Source organism: Kogia breviceps, chromosome 4 (genome assembly GCF_026419965.1).
Source record: "Kogia breviceps isolate mKogBre1 chromosome 4, mKogBre1 haplotype 1, whole genome shotgun sequence".
NCBI classification, from domain to species: domain Eukaryota; kingdom Metazoa; phylum Chordata; class Mammalia; order Artiodactyla; family Physeteridae; genus Kogia; species Kogia breviceps.
The window spans coordinates 106369019-106394358 of record NC_081313.1 but is presented as its reverse complement, the minus strand read 5'-3'; the positions used below and the strand labels follow the sequence as shown (position 1 = coordinate 106394358).

The window sequence follows — 25340 nt, the reverse complement described above, 5'->3', positions numbered from 1 at the left end:
CCTGGGATAAACTCCACTTAGTCATGATGTATTAACTTTTTTATATATTGCTAAAGTTGACTTGCTAATAATTTTTGTGTGCCTATTCCAAAAAGATATTCTTCTCTTGTTTTCCTTCTATGATGTCTCTGTCTGGCTTTGGTTTCAGGGTGATGCCAGCTCAATAAAATGGGTTGGGCAGCGTCTTCTCTTTTCTGTATGAATTTGTGTACAACTGATATTGTTTCTTTCTTAAATGTTTGAAAGAATTTAACAGCAAAGCCACCTAGACCTGAAGTTTTCTTTGGGCAAAGATTTTAAACTATGAATTAAATTACTTTAATAGATGTAGGTCTAGTCATATTATCTGTTTGTTCACCTGAGGTGGTGAGAAGTTGGAGGATGCTGAGTGCCCGTCACTGGGAGAGTAAACACACTGAATGTTCTGCAGCAAATCAAAGCAAGGGATTGGTTGCCCACATAACAATATGGATGGATTGTAGAAACAAAATTCTAAAAGAAAAAATCAAGAAACAAAATGAAATCTTTAACATATACCATTTACATAAATTAAAATGCATGTATACAAAGGGATCCTGACTCCTCACACCTCATTCTCTTGAGAACAAGCGAATATCTTCTGTGCATTGAAGAAATATGTATGTACAAATAGACATAGATATTCTGAAAATCAATGATATCTATATTGTAAATACTTTCCTTTTTCAGATGTTGATGAATGCCAGGCTATTCCTGGCATATGCCAGGGAGGAAACTGCATCAATACAGTGGGCTCTTTTGAATGCAAATGTCCTGCTGGTCACAAGCAGAGTGAAACTACTCAGAAATGTGAAGGTAAGGGTCTCTATTTTGAGGGACATGTCTAATTGTTGACTCTGAATCCAAGAAAAACATGACTTCATTTTGAGTTTTGGAGGATTTAATCACAATTGTAATTATTTATTTTAATATGAAAGTGAAGGAATAACCTTAGAGTAGTTTTGTATTAGTTTGTGTACTTAATAGGGTTGATTTGGAAAAAGAGCCAATGATCATTTTACATTTGTTATCTGTTTCTATGTTGTAGTGAGGATGGGAGTAATCCAGCCATTTATATTTTTTCCTTAATGAAGTAGTTTTCTATTTCACTTATGAAATTATATCAAACATTAAAATTGGGTACAGACTAGTTCCTAGGAACAAAGAGTGTTTGATTATAGGTGAGAAGGCACAGCCACCCATTGATGAGAGTGGTTGTGACATTTCCATTAATCATCCAACAATGTATTACTTCTTAGTTGAAATGGAATGAACCTTTTCTACAGCACGTTTCATCAAAACAACATATAGAACCAAGACACAGTTTGGCGAAAGTCAGTGCAACTCTATTCGCACTTGTCTATGTTCTCTAGGAAAGGGGGCTATTGATGTAATGTAGGCACCACCTGGAACCCTGAATCCAGTCCTCTCTTTCCTTATTTCCTGCCCAGGCAGCCAAATCCATTTAACCAAAGCCCAGAAAAAAGTATGTGATTTAATGTTTGGGATTGGTGGGGAGTAGTAGGATTGGAAGAAGTGGTGATTAGAATTTGAAAGCTAAAGGTTTTATGAAGCCTTTACTTTGTGTCTAAGTCATGTTTATTTGAATAGGTCTTAAAAGTGAGTATTATCAATTTTCTTTGGGTTATAGTGTTTCTTTATGTAAAAGATCAAGTGGTATTTCCTTACATAAAATTATTTAGTGTAATTGGTGGCATAATATATCTGGAAAGACTATAAACTGTTGCTACACTCAGTTACAGGTTTTGAATTATAATCAGTTTACATATAGTTTATGTAGTATCAGTGCAAAAGTGTTGCCATAAGTTTAAAGTTAGTTTGTTCTAAATAAAAATATGATGATAGCAATTACTTTTGACCAACTGTCAAAGGTAAGATTTTAATTTTTTATGTGGATTACAATGAATGTAAAATATAGCAGTACTAAAAGATTTAGTTTCAAATGATGCCCTCCCTATTTCTATTATAGCAATTTTATATTTCTGTTCATATGGCAATGAAATTCTCCAAAGAAATCTTTTTTAGTCTGTAAGTTACTAGATCTGTTCAGAAATAAGAAAGATAACTCTAGAGCTTTGAATATGTCATTAGGGGAGTGGTGGTAGCATTAACAAGAAACTGCAAAGCCAGCTTAATAACTTTGAAAAATTGTGTTATTCATTTTTTTGTATGTGTATTTGTTTATTGACATTCTCACTTCAACTTGAGTAAGATCATTGAGGACAAAAACTCTGTCTCTGTTCATGCTATATCAAAGAGGCTGGAACAGTTCCTGATATATCGTAAGCTATATTGATTAATTGGGAACAGGCTAGATAATAAGTTAAGTTCTTTTACTTGGGTTGAATGTCCAAAAAAAAAGAAAATACGGGGCCAGAGTTGAAATTGTATTTGGAAAGAGGCCAGTGATCTTCATGATGGGAATTGGTTGCAATTCAAAGACCAAGAGCGTGAACATTAAGTGCAGTTTAGCATTTTTAGATTTTTGTGTCATTGTCCCTCTTTGGTCACCTGCAGGAAATGCTTTTGAGGTCAGGGGCCTTCACTCTCTATTTAAAAGAAAGAACTGTCTTCTGCTTGTTCATTGGGATATCTTCTTAAATAAAATCTTATCCTAAAAGACTTGTTCTACTGGAAGTTTGAACATATATAGTTTATACTAAAATGAAAAAAAATGGTGAGGGAGCATTCATCTCCTAATTTAAAATTTGAAACCTGTGACTCTATATCTATCATTGAGGCCTGTTTTGTTTCACATCATTAGATGGGTGGATTCTCTTGTGGGATTTTTTTTTTTTTCTTATGTTCAGTTATAGGCTACTGTCCAAGCAGTTAATCTGAGTCCAAAGCAGAAAGGAATATATGTTTCTCTCTCTCTGTTTGTCTGTAAAAGAATCAGTTATTTTCCCCCATCACTAAGTTAGTATCCCAGATTCAATAAAACCTCTCATGTCTACTAAAGTCATGTCTTATTTCTCCTGGGCCAGATTGGCTACAAAATTTTTTCCTAATTCTGTCATACAGTGGGCAAAATTATTCTTTGGTGGAATAATATATTTATTCACATCCAGAAAGGAAGTTGTTTCAATTATTTACTCTTTTCAAAGATTCATTCATCTAAATGTCTGTTTAATTTAAATGAAGAAGAAAAGCAGAACATATCAATATAATATGAAATGGTATATCAGAAGACTGTCCACATTTTTCTTTTTTATAATAAAATATGTTATTTTGAATTTCAGCCCACTTGGATAAAGCACAAGTAGGTACCAGATGTCCTTGCATGATCCCTCCTTCCAGACTATACCTTCTCTGACATTCCTTGAGCTAGTTATTCTTTCCTGGCTTAAATGGAAGGCAGGAAAATAGCATCATTGTATTGGAAAGTTTCCCTTCAGTGGCCCTTTACATGTCAAATAGTTGTTTGCAATTTATTCTGAAGAGTCTTCAGCTTTGCTCCATTACCACAGTATTTAGTTGTTTGGGATTTGTGACAACAAATGTATTTATTTATGCTCATGAAACTCATTAAAGTCGTTGGCACAGTATCATTAGCTGCTGTTCCAACTCTGATGAACCGTGGAAAATAAACGTCTGTACTAAACTGAAAGGTACTTACTTTTACTCATATTACCAAAAGTGTATTAACTTTAATATAAATAATAAATAAATTCATTGACTATTTCCCCCAAAGAAAACTACATATTAAAAATTGAGATTCAAGTAAGGGGACAGTAAACATTGGAAAACGTTTTAGGTCATTAATTTAAAAAACACAGATCTATCTTTTAAATCTTCTTAAGAAATTTGCAGCACTGTAGTTAAAACATAAATCCCCTCTCCCTTAAATAAGAAAGCCCATGCTGCTAAACGCAAATCTACTTTCTGCTCTCATAACAAATAAGGTATTCCTCTATCACAACACTTTTTTTATTGTGCATTATTAGTAATTTTTTGTCTGAGTCTGCCTGCAGGTAATTTGCACCAAAATAACATATTAATAAAAGCTAATATTTATGGGGGACTTAATTTATTCTCGACTATACTTAAACCACTTTACATGGGTTTTCTTATTAAATCATAATACAGTACTGTGAGGTTGGTTACTATTATTAACCCACTTTACAGAAGAAGAGACTGAGGCACAGAGAGTCTGAGTGACTTTTGCAAGGTTTAATGGCTAGGAAACCATGGAGCCAGGGTTCCAACCTGCTAGATTCATTCCAGAGTTTTCACTCTCAGCAAGCTCTGTTGAGCAAGCAAAGGTGGATGACTGGGCAGCACACACTCCAACCCATGGACTGTATTTACAGGGGGAAACTCATGGAGACAGCAGCAGCAACAGGGGTACCTGTTTGCTCATTGCATTCTGTGGTCGTGTTCTGCAATCCAGCAAGGCCAGAGTTAGACCCATTTCGGTGATCCTGGTACTGGCTGTGGAGATTTAGCTATATTTTCTATTTATTAAAATGAAAGTTTATTATGTACCACTGTGCTAAAATAATCCATTCTTTATGACTTTAGAAGTGAAATTGCAGGGGAAGGAGAACAACAGTAGGGAAAAGTGGAACCAAACTAATTCTGTCTTTATTCACAGAAGGGAGTCAATAGCAGAGGTCTAGATAAATTAATTGTAAAATATGAAGAGATCAGGGTGTTAATTACAATGAAGCTGATTATAATTTGCTTTTGGCAAAAATATAAGCATTATTTTAAAGGGTGTATGTGGTAGTTGTATTGTGAAGAAAGATGTTCTTAAATCATCTTTAAACAAAAAGCTGCAAAAATCCTGGTCATCAACTACAAATGAGCTTCATGGCCCAGTGAAATTACAGCTGATGCAGGAGTCAAAACACATGCTGCTCCTTTGCAAATAGGTAGTTTAGGACTTTTAAAGTAGGAAATAGGTCAATCTAGCTCTTCTTTATGGTGATTGCATTGGTCTATTTCAGGATTTCTTCTCTCTCTATACACACATCTACCTACATGTCTATGCTCCCTCTCTCTCTCAGTTGCACAGAATTTTATTCATCACAGTTTTTGTTTCATGGCATAATCTCATTATTATTCCACCCAAACCCTGCTTTCTTTTTTGCTTTGATTCCCTGTCTTAAAGTGTGGAGCAATTTCAGAGGCTTCCACTTGGCCTTCCTCACTAAGAGATATGGGAACATATGTATATGTATAACTGATTCACTTTGTTGTAAAGCAGAAACTAACACACCATTGTAAAGCAATTATACTCCAATAAAGATGTTAAAAAAAAAAAAAAAGCTCTTGCCCTACAGGCCAAGCGCCGTCTGTGCCAGTTGTGCCAACTAATAGGTGTGTTCTGACTAATTAGACATTTGAGGTCTTGGGAAGTGAATACTGGCTGGGTCCGTGCACCCAGTGGACCCACTGTGACCTGAACCTGGTCCAGAGCTTCATTCATTGCCTGGTTCTTCTGTATCCTCATACTAATGTGGGACCATGATGCCACCTCCAGGTGTCAGTGTCATTTTAGACCCTGTGTCCAAGGGTCCTCTCAATGTTTGGGTGTCATAGCCTGCTTTTTTTAGTTGTTTTAAACAATGTAATAAGCACTCATGAAACTACCAAAAATAAAAGCCAGGGCCAGGATAATAACCTGTATCGATCATGGTGCTCCCTCAACCACACTTTGTATCCGGATTCTACATTTTTCTGGTTTTTTTAGATGGTTGTATTACACCTATAAATATTTCACTTATTATTGTTAATTATTATTTCAGTTTTTAAAATTTTACAAAAAAATTTTGATCTGTGTGGAGCTTTTATTATAATGAAATGGTTCATCTATATAGTTGCATGTTGTTCTAGTTCATTCTTTAGAATAGAATATAATCCATTATGTGGCTTTATCTTATTGTTTTATCCACTTTCTCACTGATGGGCATCGTTTTCTGGTTCTTCCTGTCGTGAGTAGTGGTCAGCATACTTGCAGACACACATACGCTGATTTTCCGGAGGAATATCTACCTCTCTTTTTGATCCCTTCATTTCCCAAAGGGTGACTCATTCACATTTCCACTAGGATTGATGTCTGTGTAGGCAGCTTAGGTCACAAGGCTTAGCTTGCTGAGCCTTGTTTCTACCTAGTGTTGTTTGATGCCTGATTGGGGAATAAAGAGCCTGACGCTCTGTGGTTAGGGTGCCTCCCCCACTCATCCCAGGCCTGTGTGCTGCCTTTCAGAGAAGCATCTGCTGAGCGATCAGTGAGCCCACTCTGGCTCACAGGACTAGACTCCCATCTTCTAGATTACTTCTTAGGTCTTTTCCTCGAGGCTTTGAGCTCATGATAACAGATTAAGAAATCATACAGGAGAAGCAAAGATACTGCAAACATTTCCATATCTTTTTTGTTTGTTTTTGTTTTGCACATGTTACAATTTATTTATATTTTCCCAAAGCCTTAAGCATTACCTACTCTTTTTTTTAAAATTGAGGTATATACTTTGCTTAGAATATTAAATTAGTTTCAGGTATACAGCATAATGATTCAGTATTTTCATAGGTTATACTCCACTTAAAGTTATTGCAAAATAATGGCTATATTTCCCTGTGCTCTACAATATATCCTTGTTGCGTATCTATTTTACACATAGTAGTTTGTGTGCCATACACCTATCTTGCCCCTCCCACCTTTCCTCTCTCCAATGATATTCACTGGTTTGTTTTCTATATCTGTGAGTCTGCTTCTGTTTTACATATACATTCATTTGTTTTATTTTTTAGGTTCCACATATATGTGATAACATACAATATTTGTCTTTCTCTGACTAATTTCAGAAAGCATAATTCTCTCTAGTTCCATCCATGTTGTTGCAAATGATAAATTTTCATTTTTTATGGCTGAGTAATATTCCATTATATCTTCTTTATCCATCATATGTTGATGGACACTTGGGTTGTTTCCATATCTTGGCTATTGAAGCATCACCTCATCTTAAGCATAGCATTTTCCTGGCAACAGCCTTCAATATTCAGTCTCATTTTTTTTTTTTTTTTTTTTTTGCGGTATGCTATGCGGGCCTCTCACTGTTGTGGCCTCTCCCATTGCGGAGCACAGGCTCCGGACGCGCAGGCCTGGCGGCCATGGCTCACGGGCCCAGTTGCTCCGCGGCATGTGGGATCTTCCCGGACCAGGGCACGAACCCGTGTCTCCTGCATCGGCAGGCGGATTCTCAACCACTGCGCCACCAGGGAAGCCCCAGTCTCATTTTTAAGGCATATTAATAGAAGAGATGGAGCCTATAACAACCCAAACTCCTCCTTGAGAACAGGATTAAATTCTGGGCAAAGCCAGCACACTGGCAAAGATTGCTAAAGCTCATCTTCCTAAGTTGACCTGATCTTAGTCTCCAGCCTCCTTCATCCCAGTTCTCCATACCCTCTCCCCTGGAAACAAAATTATTAATTTTATAGTACAGGGACAATAATGGAAACTTTATTTAAATGGAACTACTAGCTTTGAGAATCAAAGCCTGGCTCAACTTACCATTGCTTCCTGTGTGTGCTAAGCAAAAATGACATCCAGGGCTTCCCTGGTGGCGCAGTGGTTGGGAGTCCGCCTGCCGATGCGGGGGACACGGGTTCGTGCCCCGGTCCGGGAAGATCCCACATGCCGCGGAGCGGCTAAGCCCGTGAGCCATGGCCGCTGGGCCTGCGCGTCCGGAGCCTGTGCTCCGCAACGGGAGAGGCCACAGCAGTGAGAGGCCCGCATACCGCAAAAAAAAAAAAAAAAAAAAAAAAAAATGACATCCAGCAGGGTCACTGTGTTTCCATCTCTCTCTCTCTCTCTCTTTCTCCCTGCCCCCTCATAGAAGGTAGACAGTGACTTGTAATCAAATTAATTGATAGTAAAAGTTCTTTGCACTAAGGAATCTGCTTTTCATGATGCATTTATCTTGGGAGGCAGAGCCTTGAGCAGCTTAGAAATTTTTTGCATATATATTAAGAGTTAAAATCTAAAATGGAAATCTGAAGCACTTATGCTTTCATAACCATTTGGGAAGGGCATATGGACCAGGTTAGCAGTGGGGTTTTCAATTTTGACTTTAGAAGCCCCCCATGTGTCTCATGAATGGAAATGTCACATCCAAGAAAGGGAGGCCAGCAGGCAAGAATGATAGGAAGTCCAGAGGAGCAGCCGAACAGCAGCCTGGGGCTGACATTTGAGGCAAAATCAGCACATATCACTTTCTAGGGTATTTATCAGAAGTTGCCAGTCTAAACTCTTTCAGCTTCTTCCCACAAATGACTTCCGCTATTAAAATGCATGCATGAAGTAACTTGGGCACTACTTTGGCAATCTTAGGCAACTCACAGCAATATTTCATACTGAGTTAATGAAGTGACATCCCTTCCTTAATTTAAACCTAAATGAAATGGCTTTCATGGAAAGTTGCACACATAGTTTTCTGTGAAAGCCTGAAGGAGAAAGAGTTCTTTATTTACGGCATTATGGGTAGCATCATCATTACAGACATGAAGTCTGTGAGAAATACATATTCCAAAAGAAAATTATTTAACAAAAAGATATTTTTTAGCTTGGGATCTAGGTTTTGAATCAAAATTAGAAATATTCAGATCACATTTTAACTTTTTTTTTAATGTGATTTTTTTAACATCTTTATTGGAGTATAATTGCTTTACAACTTAACTTTCTTTTACAAGAAATTTATTTTTTAAAGTTTTCATTCCAAAAACAAGAGGAAAATTGTAGAGAGAAATGACAATTTGAGTTTCAAGTACAATTCAGGAAATAAATGTGGAGAGAGAAGAGAGCATAGGAGCAAATAGTACAAGATTTGGGGCCCAAATGTCAGGGTCTGTGCTCCAGCAGCATGCGGGGACTGTGTGATCTCAAGCAAATTAATGCCTTTATCTTTACAGTAGAGATAATAATGGTCTTTTCTACATAAGGTTTTTATGAGTATTATATAAGACAAAGAAAGCATTTGGCCTTTTTTAGGTCTTTGTTAAAGAAGGCAGGGATATATAGCACAGACAATTTAATTATAAAAGATTCAATAAACCATGTGATTTGAGATCTTAAAAAAATAATTGTAAAAGAGTTCTAATATAACGTTTCAATTATTACTTGTAGCACAGTTTCCTATAAATAAACTCTTTTAATCTTAAACAAAACAAAACAAAATTGACCTACTAGATCATATATTTGCCTACTCTGACCAAAGTATTAACAAACAATGAAATGGACCCAAATCCATCATCATGATGAAGGAACATGGAACTGGGGATTTAAGATTATCCATTAATTCCTGACGTCTCACCCTGTTTTTACTCCTCTAGCCCCAGTTTCACCCAAATTACAGAAATGGATATTTGAGACCCAGGGGACTTTTATTTATTTAGCATAACACAATGGCCAGGAAATTGTATTTTGGTGGATTCAGGGAAATTTTCCCAAATGGTGGAACCAGTGTTTCCCCAGTGCCATTGTATATTTAAATCCCTTTTTAAAAAAAATGTGAAAAAAACCATGGTAAAGTAATTTACATGATTCTTGCAGTTCACTTTCTGCTGAAGATCACTGGAAAAATTGAGAGCCTGCAAAAAACCGTTCTCAGAGACACAAAAGTAGGTGTGTGTTAGTGATAGAAAAATCTATTCTACCCTAGAATGAAAGGATCAGGTGAACATTTTGAACTTTGACATTAGAAAAAATATATATAAACTCAAATATACTCCCTCATTTATTCATTTTACTAAATCATTGCTGTTTTATAGTAGACATGTAAAGGCAATAATGCAGGCCAAAATAAACAAAATAAAATGCTGGTTTTACTATATTCTCGATATGTACCTTTAGCTTCTACTGAAGGAGAGAGAGAGAGAGAAAGAAAAGCTATCTCACAAATTACCGTGGCTCAGTGCCTGAAGGAAATTAGTCTACTCTAAAGAAATGTCCTGTGTAGTCAGGTGGAAATGTAACAAAATTTGAAATATAATACCTTGATCCATGACTGCATTTTTTACAAGTGTTGTCAGTTACTGACCTTGTGTATACTACATTCACCACCTAGGCATGGAAAAATGTATGAAGGACTGGTGAAAATTTTTACGGGTTGGTAATAAATTCTAGAGCTTCCATTTTAGTCAAGATATAAATAAAGAAAGCTGTGATAATGCTTAAGCTGTGTTTCTTTCATAGTCCCAAATTAGGAATCTCTCTTTTTCTTAAATTTAATCCTTTCATATTTCAATGTAAAGTGTTTCTCATCTGTACTCTGCCTTTGCTAGATTTTAGTACAATTAATTATATTTAAGGATAATATGAATGATTTTGAAAATATTAACTATAGTCTCCTGCTGCATTGGTCAAAAGATCAAGTAAATTGTTTCTCCAAGTACCTGTTGTTTTACTTACTTCCAGAAGACAACTATTTTAAGCAGCTCTTATTTCAAGGACACAAAATTTAAAATACACAAACAAATGAATAAATTTAGTTATAGTATGTGCAAGTTTCTTTCAGCAACATCATATGGATATTAGATGAGTTACTGTGTTTTCTGTGTAAGCTTTGGTTTTCCTAATGGACGGTGGTTTCATATTTCACATGTTAACATGTCTTTTTCAGTTTAACTATGAAAGCTGTCTGAGGTATATTTTTGTCCCAGTCCAGCAGCAGTGCACACAGGACAAGTGCAGGACAAAGTTGTGGGTTTGTACGATCTAGCATGGCTGAATTCTGGTGATTGGCAGAAGACAATTTGGGTAATGTTTACTAACAGCTGTACACCATCATACTAAATTTAGTGTGGCTTGATTTAACTAGCTGTAGCTGATGCTAATCTGAAGCATAAACATATTTTTCAGCTTTAGGTTTCAAATTCCAAATTCTTGGAAATGCTACCTGGAGTATGTGACTATAAATCAAAATTTCCTTCTCCCATTTGTGATAGAATATCATAATAGTTCATATCACATAGAAGTAAACAGCTTTTCATTTTGTTCTTATATGTATTAGGGATTATGGTGAAGACTTTCTTATCCAGCAAAATCATTACTATTTGCTAGTTAATAAAAAATGAAAAGAGAAGATAATAAAAGCGATACATCCTTTAACATTTCAGTTTAACTTAAAACTTTGTGTTGACCTTCGTTTTCCAATCTTCTGTTACAGGGAGTGGGCCTTCTTTTTGAGAGTGGTTTCCCAAATGACCTCAGGAACTTTTCATTGTCTCATAAACTTCACCCAAATGCTTATGATTTCCAGTTTCATTTCATTAAATTAAAGCAAACTCAAGGCACTCTTGAGTGCAGAATCCTTCTAGATCACGGGTCGAAAAACTTTTTCTGTAAAGGGCCAGATAATAAATATTTTTGGAGATGGAAGTCACTTTTTGTTGCAGATATGCAACTCTACCACCCTAATGCAAAAGCAGCCGTAGACATTAAATACATAAATGAATGAGTGTGGCTGTGTTTTAATAAAACTTTCATTACAGAGACAGGCAATAGGCTGCAATTTGCCAACCCCTGTTCTTGATTATCATGGTTATCACTATTCTTGCCCTATTTCAAATTGTCTTCCCTTTACCTAATTTTATAGCTATTTTCTTAGTGACTTGGTTAGATGATTTTAGGTGGGTCATGGACAAACGAGTTTTATTTTAATAGTTATAATCTATTAAAATGTCTTAAGAAAAAAACATAACTAATGCATCAAAACTATGTGTTTATGAATGTTATTCCTGAAAGTATTATTCATTATAACAAAGTTCAAATTAAAATTTTTTTGTAGAGACTTTATTTTTTAGAGTGGTTTTAGGCTTATAGCAAAATTGAGAAGAAGGTATAGAGATTTCTCCTATAGTCCTTGACTCAGCACTGGAGAGCCTCCCCCGTTATCAATATCCCCCACCAGAGTGGTACCTTTGTTACATTGATGAACCTATATGGATGCATCATAATCACTGAAAGCCTGTAGTTTACCTTAGGGTTCACTCTTGGTATTGCACATTGAATTTGGACAAATGAAAACTGACATGTATCCATCATTACAGTGTCGTAAAGGCTATTTTCAATGCCCTAAAAATCTTCTCATTTAAATTTTTTAAATGAGTATACATATAGAAATGTATTAAGTAAAAAGTAGTATAAGTGATTCAAGGATATAGCAGTTGGTATGGAGATGTGATTTTTAATGACTAGAATTTTAGAAATGACATTGTAAAATTATTATTATTATCATCATTATATTTATTATTATTATTATCACAAAGCTGTTTTACTTCTAAAAATGTGTTCTCCAAACTGAAACTCGGGGTCACCATTATGTTTGCCACAGAGTTCCAAAGGGAAAGGAATTGGCTGCTAATAAGATCATAATAAATTTAGCTCTGTTATCTTTCTTTCTAGGTCTATCTTTCTTATCTCTAATTGTCAACTCCTCTTCTTCCCACCCTTTCTTATAGTATTGCTCTTTTTCTATTCTTCTCTGCTGTCACCTAGACTGTAATTAGAAACCTGGTCATTCCTGAAATTAGAAGAAAATTTCTGTCATTAACATCATTAACATAATTCCGGGTCATTCTACTCTTAAGCATCTACCTGTATGTGGTCTATGAATCAATGCAGCACTCAAAAAGAAGGGATGTGTATGCTACTGCAGTTAGTATTTTATTTTTAAAATAAAAATTTTCAAACAAAAATATGAGCAAACTTTTTCTAAAACTACTGCTATATGCTTATACATAAATAGGTTCTGTTTTAACATGAAGGCATATAAGAAACTGCTTTCAATAATGTTAGGAAAAAATATCAAAGGTTGCTTTCTTGTTTAGTTGGGTTCTAAGCACAACAGATTGGAAGCCATTGAAGATATTTTGTAATAGAAAACGTTTGAAGTTTGCTAAAAATTTCTCATCTAATGCTTTAGTAAATCCATATTGTGAATGTTTAGTTGTTGGCTTAGAAAATTAATTCTTCTAAACTAACTCATAGAATACAGCTAATCACAAATTATCATAACTTTTCCTACCACATGGAATATTTTTCTCTTAACTTACCATATGATAGAAAAAATATTTTTTATAGTTAACTAACAAAAACAGGAAGTATAGCATTCTGGCATTTGTTTGAAACTTGATTTTACATTTAAAAATATTCCCTATAGCTCCAAGATGGAAGATTGTTTATATTGATGGTTTTTTTTCCAAAAAGTATGATGTTGCATTTTATATAAATCCTGTGTACTAGTGTGGACACTCTATTTGTAGTGACTAGTTAATCGAGTATTAATAGTTCTATCTGGAATCAAGAAAGTATGTGGATCTCATGGTAAAATATATTCTAGGACATGCTCCTCTTTAAGAAGTTAACTAAAATTTGTGTTTTTCTTTTAGGAATATTGCTATATTATATGTAACTACTGTCTTTATCTTTTTCATAACTTGTGAACAGTGGAGTGAGATGAGGGAGAAAAGAAAGGGGAAGATTGTTCTGCCTTCATTGCTTCATCCCTCACCTCTGGGCTGTGTAAAAAGAGAGAATCCTTAAAGAGGTTGAAGAGTAGTGAGGATCTTTTTTAGAAAGTGTTGCCCATGAACTAGAGTGTAGGAGGGGGAACAAAAGAAGTGGAGCCCAACTCAGATCTGAAGAGTCTCTGCTCTGCATTTCCAGAGTTAGAAAGGCAAAAGATACATGAGTTTCCCACCTCCCAAGTGAGGACCCCACAGAAAGGAGATGGGTTGGATGTTCTTGAAAAGAGCTCTTGCCAAGAAAACTGGGGCTGATGAGAGAGTTACAAGTGGTCAGATAGAGGAGGTATCCCTGGGATCAGCGGTGAGAAGTGAGAGACCTCAGCATTGAGAGGTTTTCCAAAATATCAGTAAAAGTATTAGGCTTTGGAGCCACCATGCCTAGAGGGCACTGATGCCAGAATCATTCATTCAGAAAAATATTTATTGAGTTCCTAGCACACTACTAGACCCTGGGGAAAGAGTAGTGAACAAACAGGTAAAAATCCTTTCTCTCTTGCAGGTTACATTATAAAAACAAGGGACAAATAGTAAACAAGTAAAAATCTACACCATGTCTGTCAGATGTGAAAAAGCCATCAGAAAATCAAAGCTGGGTGAGAATGAGGGTGTGAAGGAGGTGAGGGGAAAACCATGGCAGTGTGGGGAGGTGGATGCCTGCCAGGGACCAGCAAGTGCAGTGGCTCTGAAGCAGGGGCATGCCTGGGGGATGGAGAGAATGTTAAAGAGGCCATTGTGACTGGAGCACAGGGGTAAGGAGGACCGTAACTAGGAAGTGACAGGTTTAGAGATGCAGTCTGGTGCCAGATTTTGTGGGGCTTTGCAGGCCCAGGTAAGTACTTTGGACTTTAGTTTGAGTTCTCAAAACGAGAGCCAATGGAGAATTTTGAACAGAGGAGTGAAATATTCTGACCTCCATTTAAAAAGATTTGCTCTGGCTGCTGGGTGGTAAAAAGATGATAAAGGAACATGTGGATGAAGGGAGAGCAATTTAAAAGCTATTGCAATAGTGTGAGATTTGATGATAGCTTAGACCAGGAGTTTATTGGTAAACGTGATGAGAAATGGTTGAATTTCATGTATTTTGAAGGTTGAACCAACAGAATTTATTGAGGGTCACTTGTGAGCTGGGGAAACAAAAGAATTGAGTAGTTCCAGGGTTTTTGGAACAGAGGTCACACAGTTCCCATTAACTGAGATGGAGAACATCTGTGGGTGGTACATAGTTGGGTGGTGGGGGGTAGATACCATGACCTCAGCTTTAGATGGTTAATTTAAGACACCTGTTAGACATTCAGGTAGCCATTTGGAGTTGCATATATGGGTTAAGGTCCAGAGCAAGGTCAAGGCTCTGGACCTTAAATTTGGGAGTCTTTAGCTTGTAGCTGATGTTTAAAGCCACGAGAATAGATAGATCATAAAGGGAGCATTTTGACAGAGAAGAATCCAGGGGCTGAGCCCTAGAACATTTCAACAGTTAGAGGTCCAGGAGATGAGAAAGAACCAGCAAAGGAGACTGAGAAGGAAAAATCTGTGAGATAACATCTCCACTGACCAAGTAAAATCTTTGTTACCAGTACCTGTCCTCTCTCCTCTCCACTGCAGCATTGAAAGAACTCATAATAGCTGCTGTCTTGGGAGGGAGGAATAGGAAAATAGAAGGAAAAAAGACAACCACATCTCCTCCACTGCTGAAGGCTTCTAAGCCTCCACAGGCTCAAACTGGGAAGGAGGAAAAGCTTTAATTGGATGGGAAATTAGAACTATGTGGTTTGTTGCATTTGAGCAGACATTTTGTTCATCTGAAAAGGGTAGGAAAACCTAAGGGAGCTGCCTGAAATTTCCTAGGGTCAAGAAAGAACTGGTCAAAAGAAAATGTACAAAATGGCGGTGGGAGAAATAAAAAGTTGCTTTCTGCTTTTGCACCCTTATGGTTTCAAATACTCATTACCACATATTTTCTCAGTTTATCTGAAAACATTTCAACTTCATGACTTATAGTTGTAAGTCTACAGGCAAAAGTTTAACTTTTGCATAAATCGTCAGACAGATCCTGTGAGTAATTTAAAGAAAAGTGAATTCCAAACATGAAGGTCTTTCAGAATCTCAGTGAAGACCCCTGAGGTGCTTCAGTGTCCTTGAGCATTGTCCAGATTACTTCCTGTGGATAAGCAACAATTCTGTTTTGTACCGTAAAGCAGTCCTTCAATATGTTGTGCAAATGTGTCTGTGCTCTGTCAACCCAGAGTGTGACCCCAGTGAGGTCCAATCAGTCTTGGTGAGTTTTCCCAGTCAGCCATTCTGAAGTTGCCACTTCGCACACAGAATGCTAGTGGATGAGTTGTTGGATTTATGCAACTCCATCACCTCCTTGAGCAAATCAAATTGTGTGCTTTACAGGCTGAGTGAGGCTTAGGAGTGACCCCTGCATACTTAACACCTACACAATCCAATCTGTGCACATACACAGATATGTCTGTGCAGTTCAGTGTATGTACAGTTACATATTGAATTTAAACTGGATATATATGAATGAAATCTGTCAGGTGAATAAGGAAATCAGCCAAACCCAGGGAAATACAACTGTAACAATTCAAAGATTAACTTTTTTTTTATAAGAATTGCATATAGTTTGTGTCTTAGTAACTGGGCATAGCATTTTTGTTGAATTTATTTCCTTTTATGGCAATAAGTATGAAAAGCACAGAGGCTAATGAATATTTATATAATAATTCTATAATGGAAGGTAGGACACATTTTCACTTAATGCCATTTATTTAGAAAATACAAAATAAATGCCTTGATGCATCATCAAATTATTGATGAAAGATCAAGATTTCTTAAATTAAGGTTCCTACTACATTATGCCAAAATACATTTAAAAATCCCGAGGGTTTTATGATTATGTCTTAATGTACTGATGTTTAAAAGGAAAAATGGGAACAGAAAATATTAAATGCTTGCATCTTTGCCAAGTCCAAATGGTTATAGTAAATTTAACTTTGGAATTTCCTGACTTTTATGTTGTTAAAATTGTAGGTTTTACTCAACATTAAAAGAACCTTTCAATTTAATTTTTCTATATTAAAAGTTTTAAGTTAATTATGGAGGGCAGAGAAAATTGGAAGAAAGAAAGATTTTAGAAGACCTGGTTTAAACAGTTCATCACTCAATTGTTAGAAATATTCTTTTACAGAAGCTCAATGTCATCCTTTTAAGCCTTCAGTATTTTGCAGCCTGTAAATAATTTGGTCTTATTTGTCTTGGACTAACAAAAGGTAACAAAATATTGCCACCCTGAGTAAAGTAAAAAAAAAAAAAAAAGAAAAAATAGAAAGAAAGGGAAAAACCACTGCTGGTAAATAGCTACACTTCCCAAGAGAAATCATTTGGGGATGCAGACCAAAAATTTTAACTCATATTGTTCGACTATGTTATCAGAAATTTTCATGTATTTTGAAATACAAATAGCTCTCCAATTGTTGTTGCAGTCTTAAAAACACTATGATAGAATTGCCTCTTGCTGCCATTACTTCATGCCTGAGTTACTCCAAATTAGTATTTAGAAAGATGCACTCTTGGTTTCAGGCCAAAAAGGAACCATGCATTACATTGCTACCGTCGTAGAAGAAAATGCTATTATTTTGCCTAAGCGGCCAAAAACCTCTTAATTTAAAAGGTTCCTTTACTGCCTATTAATGTTATCACACAGAGTATTTTAAATATACTTCCCTAGATCACTAGCTAGAGGGAAATGGACAAAGAAAGTATATGTAATCATACTATAGTAAAACCCTGAAATAACACAAAAATATTGATATTACATAGTAGATAACAAGCTTTAATCCTCCATACCTTGGATGTACAGTGGGTCGTGGTGTTTTCCATGATCCTAAGAAAATATCCTTTCCTTTCCATCTTTCCCTTGAGCCACTGCCCTCTCTTTCCTTCCTTTCACATCACACTTAGGGATTATCTACAGTCATACTTTGTTTCTTCTGACTTACTCTAGAACCCATTGTAACCTAGAGAATATCCCTACCAGTCAAGTGAAACTAATTTCAACCAGCTCACTAGGTGGACTTTTCCCATTTCTTATGTTACCTGACATTATTGCCTGCCCCCCCCCGCCAAAAAAAAAAAGCCAACAACAACATCTGTACGCAATTGGCTCCCAGAAATGGAACCCAGATCTCTCCTGAGCTTCCCACCTTTGTATGCATCTGCGTACCATACATGTATGCTTTGGATGCCCCCCACTTATCTCAAACTCTCTGTGTGTACCTTACCAGCATTTCTCAAGTCCCTTGTCTCAGTGATTGGCCCAATTATCCACTTTCTAGCCCAAGGCATAAATCTGGATAGCATTCTTAATACCTCCCTTTCCTGATACAACCATTTTATCACCAAGAATTTGGATGGATTCCACATCTCGAATATATTTTGAATCCATCCACTTCACTCTGCCTTTATCACCACTGTCTCTTTTCTGGATTACTGAGACAGCTTTCTTTGAGGTCTCCCTATCTCCTACTTGTTCTTCTCAATCTTTTTTCCACATTGCAGTCACGATGATTTCTATAGAACACAGATTTGGTCATATCCCTCCTGAGTCTCCTGTTCTCGAGACAGTGTTTCTGCATGTCATCCTCTGCTTACATCTCTAGGCTTGTTTCTTTCTATGCAGTCTGTGATTCAGACACATTAACATTTACTTGTTCTTCAGGTGGTGCTCTTTGTTGCCTTGTCTTTGTGCCCTCTTCTCTCTGCTTGGATAACAATACTCTGTTTCACTTTTGTAGCCTGTTTTAGATCTATTTGCCTGTTATGTTTCAGTTTAACTGTCACTTTCCTGTGTAAGTCTCTCCTGACCCGTTTCTCCTCTGCATTCCCTTGTCACCCTGCACTACTCCTGCTTTAGTATTTAGTGTTTAGTATTTATCACACCATATTGTCATCAGGGATAATTCTGATCTCCTGCCCATCACAGCCAGCTTCTGGGGAAGGAGTCCAGCAAACCCCTAGTTTCAGCTGTAGTTACAGCTTAGCAATTCTATTTCTGATCCAAGGAAATTTTCATCTTGTATTTTGAAACCAGCTGGCTCTTTTTGTTTTGTCTTTTTTGTATATTATCTGTCATTGTTCCATGTTTGGAGCAGAAGGGGAGTACCAAAAAATACTGACTAGAAGTTAAAGTCTGCATGATTAATAAGCTGTCCAGGTGATTCTTATGCACATTAAAGTTTTGTAACATCTGTGCTCTATTTTATTCTATAGACTGAAGCTATTTGACATGAACTTATTCAACCTCAGACTCCCTCTATTACTACATCCTCATTTTCCATTTTCCCTGCCTTTGATGAAGTATCTTCCCATCTTTCCAGAGTAGAATGTTCTAGCTCCATGCTTAATTCCATCACCTTTCTAGACTCCTTCTAACACTTGCTATTAATAAATTCATTTTCTAGCTTGCATCTCTTCTCTTTCCTGACTCTTACTCTTTACATACAATCAAGGCCATCCTAAACCACATTAACACAAAAGCTCTCTCCTCCATCTCTTTGGTCACCTCTCACTATACCATTTTTTTCTGACTTACTTCACTACAGTTGCCTAAAAGCTTAGTTTGTACCAGCAATCGAAGTTCCTTAGCACCTGTTTCTTACCCTTTTGTAAAATTACCTTTATTCTCTTGAATCCCTCATAGCATTTGCTATTCTTGATTACCGTTTCTTCTTAAATATCATTCCTTGGTGTATTAGTTTCCTATCCCTGCTGTAACATATTGCTCTAAACTTAGTGGCTTAAAACAACATGGATTTATTATCTTACAGTTCTGGAGATCAGAAGTTTAAAATGGATCTCACTGGGATGAAATCAAGGTGGTGACAGAACTGCATTTCTTCTGGAGTTCCTAGAGGGGAATCCATTTTCTTGACTTTTCCAGCTTCTGGAAGCTGACCTCATACCTTGGCTAGTGACCTCCATTCTCTTCAAATCTAACAGTGTGACATCTTCAAACCTCTCACTGCATCTGACATTTCTGCCTCCCTCTTCTGTTCAAAAGGACCCTTGATTATGTTGCAGCTAGGACAAGATAATCCACAGTCCTCTCCCCATTGCAAGACTAATCAATTAATAATCTTAATTCCCCTTTGTCATGTAAACTAACATATTCACAGGTCTCCAGGATTGGGGCTCTGATGTCATTGGTGGGCTATTATTCTACCTACCACACTTGACTTGATTAAAATTTAAATAGCCTTTCAATAATTCTGGTGACCTCTTTTTCCTTTTTCTTTATTCTCGCTTGATTTTCTTCCTTCAAGTGAATATACCTCCTTTGTAACTATCTTTAACACCCTCTCTTATGTTCTCTTCTCTTTCCTTTATAGTCTCATCTCACTGAATTTATTCACATGGATGGTTTCAACTGTCTTTATCTGTAGATAGATGCCAATAACTTTCTAAAGATTTAGCCTCAATTTTTAGCTTCTTTCTACATATTATTAGCTCGAAATGTTAATGCTGAAACCATTAACTTTGCCAAAAATATAGTTTCTTTACTTCATTAACTTTATTAATATTAGCTCAGTAATGAAGCCTTATTGTTCCTTTCCTGTACTCTCGCTTTGACTTTCAGGATCTATATTCATTTCATTTATACTTTTTTTAAAAAACATCTTTATTGGAGTATAATTGCTTTACAGTGGTGTGTTAATTTCTGCTTTATAACAAAGTGAACCAGCTATACATATACATACATCCCCATATCTCCTCCCTCTTACGACTCCCTCCCAGTTTCCCTATCCCACCCCTCTAGGTGGTCACAGAGCACCGAGCTGATCTCCCTGTGCTATGTGGCTGCTTCCCACTAGCTATCTATTTTACATTTGGTAGTGTATATATGTCCATGCCACTCTCTCACTTTGTACCAGCTTACCCTTTCCCCTCCCCGTGTCCTCAAGTTCATTCTCTACATCTGCGTCTTTATTCCTGTCCTGCCCCTAGGTTCTTTAAAACCATTTTTTTTTTCTTTTTTAGATTCCATATATATGTATTAGCATATGGTATTTGTTTTTCCCTTTCTGACTTATTTCACTCCATATGGCAGACTCTAGGTCCATCCACCTCACTACAAATAACTCAATTTTGTTTCTTTTTATGTGAGTAATATTCCATTGTATATATGTGCCACCTCTTCTTTATCCATTCATCTGTCCATGGACACTTAGGTTGCTTCCATGTCCTGGCTATTGTAAATAGAGCTGCAATGAACATTGTGGTGTATAACTCTTTTTGAATTATGGTTTTCTCAGGGTATATGCCCAGTAGTGGGATTGCTGGGTCATATGGTAGTTCTGTTTTTAGTTTTTAAGGAACTTCCATACTGTTCTCCATAGTGGCTGCATCAATTTACATTCCCACCAACAGTGCAAGAGGGTTCCCTTTTCTCCACACCCTCTCCAGCATTTACTGTTTGTAGATTTTTTGATGATGGCCATTCTGCCTGGTGTGAGGTGATACCTCATTGTAGTTTTGATTTGCATTTCTCTAATGATTAATGATGTTGAGCATTCTTTCATGTGTTTGTTGGCAATCTGTATATCTTCTTTGGAGAAATGTCTGTTTAGGTCTTCTGCCCATTTTTGGATTGGGTTGTTTGTTTTTTTTGATATTGAGCTGCATGAGCTGCTTGTATATTTTGGAGATTAATCCTTTGTCAGTTACTTCATTTGCAGATATTTTCCCCCAGTCTGAGGGTTGTCTTTTTGGTTTGTTTATGGTTTCCTTTGCTGTGCAAAAGCTTTTAAGTTTCATTAGGCCCCATTTGTTTATTTTTGTTTTTATTTCCATTTCTCTAGGACGTGGGTCAAAAAGGATCTTACTGTGATTTATGTCTGCCTGTGTTTTCCTCTAAGAGTTTTATAGTGTCTGGCCTTACATTTAGCTCTTTAATTCATTTTGAGTTTATTTTTGTGTATGGCGTTAGGGAGTCTTCTAATTTCATTCTTTCACATGTAGCTGTCCAGTTTTCCAAGCACCACTTATTGAAGAGGCTGTCTTTCCTCCATTGTATATTCTTGCCTCCTTTATCAAAAATAAAGTGACCATATGTGCATGGCTTTATCTCTGGGCTTTCTATCCAGTTCCATTGATCTATATTTCTGGGTTTTTTTGACAGTACCATACTGTTTTGATTACTGTAGCTTCGTAGTATAGTCTAAAGTAAGGGAGCCTGATTCCTCCAGCTCCGTTTTTCTTTCTCAAGATTGCTTTGGCTATTCGGGGTCTTTTGTGTTTCCATACAAATTGTGAAATTTTTTATTCTAGTTCTGTGAGAAATACCATTGGTAGTTTGATAGAGATTGCATTGAATCTGTAGATTGCTTTGGGTAGTATAGTCATTTTCACAGTGTTGATTCTTCCAATCCAAGAATATAGTATATCTCTCCATCTGTTTGTATCATCTTTAATTTGTTTCATCAGTGTCCTATAGTTTTCTGCATACAGGTCTTTAGTCTTCTTAGGTTGATTCCTAGGTATTTTTTTCTTTTTGTTGGAATGGTAAATGAGAATGTTTCCTTAATATCGCTTTCGGATTTTTCATCATTAGTGTATAGGAATTCAAGAGATTTCTTTGCATTAACTTTATCCTGCTACTTTACCAAATTCATTGATTATACCTAGTAGTTTTCTGGTAGCATCTTTAGGATACTGTATGTATAGTATCATGTTATCTGCAAACAGTGACAGCTTTAACTCTTTTTTTGCAATTTGGATTCCTTTTATTTCTTTTTCTTCTCTGATTGCTGTGGCTATAACTTCCAAAACTGTGTTGAATAATAGTGGTGAGAGTGCACAGCCTTGTCTTGGTCCTGATCTTAATGGAAATGGTTTCAGTTTTTCACCACTGAGAACAGTGTTGGCTGTGGGTTTGTCATATATGGCCTTTATTATGTTGAGGTAAGTTCCCTCTGTGCCTACTTTCTAGAGGTTTTTTTTTATCATAAATGGGTGTTGAATTTTGTCAAAAGCTTTTTCTGCATCTGTTGGGGTTATCATATGGTTTTTATCCTTCAATTTGTTAATATGGTGTATCACATTGATTGATTTGCATATATTGAAGAATCCTTGCATTCCTGTGATAAACCCCCTTGATCATGGTGTATGATCCTTTTAATGTGCTGTTGGATTCTGTTTGCTAATATTTTGTTGAGGATTTTTGCATCTATGTTCATCAGTGATATTGGCCTGTAGTTTTCTTTCTTTGTGACATCTTTGTCTGCTTTTGGTATCAGGGTGATGGTGGCCTCGTAGAATGAGTTTGGGAGTGTTCCTCCGTCTCCTATGTTTTTGAAGAGTTTAAGAAGAATAGTTGTTAGCTCTTCTCTAAACATTTGATAGAATTCGCCTGTGAACCATCTGGTCCAGGGCTTTTGTCTTTCAGAAGATTTTTAATAGCAGTCTCAATTTCAGTGCTTGTGATTGGTCTGTTTATATTTTCTATTTCTTCCTGGTTCAGTCTCAGAAGGTTGTGCTTTTCTAAGAATTTGTCCATTTCTTCCAGGTTGTCCATTTTTTTGGCATATAGTTGCTTGTAGTAATCTCCAATGATCCTTTGTATTTCTGAAGTCTCAGTTGTTACTTGTCTTTTTTCATTTCTAATTGTATTGATTTGAGTCTTGTCCCTGTTTTTCTTGATGAGTCTGGCTAATGGTTTATCAATTTTGTTTATCCTCTCAGAGAACCAGCTTTTAGTTTATTGATCTTTGCTATTGTTTCCTTCATTTCTTTTTCATTTATTTCTAATCTGATCATTATGATTTTTTTCCTTCTGCTAACTATGAGGTTTTTTTGTTCTTTTTTCTCTAATTGCTTTAGGTGTAAGGTTAGGTTGTTTATTTGAGAATTTTCTTGTTTCTTGAGGTAGGATTGTATTGCTAAAAAGTTCCCTCTTAGAACTGCTTTTGCTGCATCCCATACGTTTTGCATCATCGCGTTTTCATTGTCATTTGTTTCTAGATTTCCTCTTTGATTTCTATAGTGGTCTCTTGGTAGTGTATTGTTTAGACTCCATGTATTTGTATTTTTAACTGTTTTTTTTTCCTGTAATTGATATCTAGTCTTATAGCGTTGTGGTCAGAAAAGATACTTCATACGATTTTAATTTCCTTAAATTTACGAAGGCTTGATTTGTGACCCAAGGTATGGTGTATCCTGGAGAATGTTTCATGACACTTGAGAAGAAAGTGTATTCTGTTGTTTTTGGATGGAATGTCCTATAAATATCAAGTAAGTCCATTTTGTTTAATGTGTCGTTTCAAACTTGTGTTTGCTTATTTATTTTCATTTTGGATGATCAGTCCACTGGTGAAAGTGAGGTGTTAAAGTCCCCTACTATGATTGTGTTACTGTCAATTTCCCCTTTTATGGCTGTTGGCATTTGCCTTATGTATTGAGGTGCTCCTTGTTGGGTGCATAAATATTTACAATTATTATATCTTCTTCTTGATCCCTTGATCATTATGTAGTGCATTATGTGTGTATCCCTTGATCATTATGTAGTGTCCTTCTTTGTCTCTTGTAATAGTCTTTATTTTAAAGTTTATTTTGTCTAATATGAGAATGGCTCCTCCAGCTTTCTTTTGATTTCCATTTGCATGGAATACCTTTTTCCATCCCCTCCCTTTCAGTCTGTATGTGTCCCTAGGTTTGAAGTGGGTCTCTTGTAGACAGCATATATACGGGTCTTCTTTTTGTATCCATTCAGCCAGTCTGTGTCTTTTGGTTGGAGCATTTAATCCATTTACATTTAAGGTAATTATCAATATGTATATTCCTATTACCATTTTCTTAATTGTTTGGGGTTTGTTTCTGCAGGTCTTTTCCTTCTCTTGTGTTTCCTGCCTAGAGAAATTCCTTTAGCATTTGTTGTAAATCTGGTTTGGTGGTGCTGAATTCTGTTAGCTTTTTTTTTTTTTTTTTTTTTTTTTTTTTTTTGCGGTACGCGGGCCTCTCACTGTTGTGGCCTCTCCCGTTGCGGAGCACAGGCTCCGGACGCGCTGGCTCAGCAGCCATGGCTCATGGGCCCAGCCACTCCGCAGCATGTGGGATCTTCCCAGACCGGGGCACAAACCCATGTCCCCTGCATCGGCAGGCGGACTCTCAACCAGTGCGCCACCAGGGAAGCCCTGTTAGCTTTTTCTCGTCTGTAAAGATTTTAATTTCTTTATTGAATCTGAATGAGATCCTTGCCGGGTAGAGTAATCTAGTTTGTAGGTTTTTTCCTTTCATCACTTTAAATATGTCCTGCCACTTCCTTCTGTCTTGCAGAGTTTCTGCTGAAAGATCAGCTGTTAACCTATGGGGATTCCCTTGTATGTTATTTGTTGTTTTTCCCTTGCTGCTTTTAATATTTTTTCTTTGTATTTAATTTTTGATAGCTTGATTAATATGTGTCTTGGCATGTTTCTCCGTGGTTTTATCCTGTATGGGACTCTCTGTGCTTCCTGGACTCGATTGACTATTTCCTTTCCCATATTAGGGAAGTTTTCAACTATAATCTCTTCAAATATTTTCTCAGTCCCTTTCTTTTTCTCTTCTTCTTCTGGGACCCTTATAATTCGAATGTTGTTGCGTTTAATGTTGTCCCATAGGTCTCTGAGACTGTCCTCAATTCTTTTCATTCTTCTTTCTTTATTCTGCTCTGCAGTAGTTAATTTCCACTCTTTTATCTTCCAGGTCACTTATCCATTCTTCTGCCTCAG

General features: G+C 36.5%; 1 protein-coding gene across 1 annotated transcript in view; it reads left to right on the top strand.

The window, feature by feature from the left end:
• Positions 1-25340, top strand: part of FBN2 (fibrillin 2) — a 226120-nt gene that overhangs the window by 72117 nt on the left and 128663 nt on the right. The window contains exon 7 of the mRNA XM_059059762.2: positions 709-834. Coding sequence (XP_058915745.1) covers positions 709-834 — 126 coding nt within the window. The remainder of the gene's footprint in view (positions 1-708; positions 835-25340) is intronic.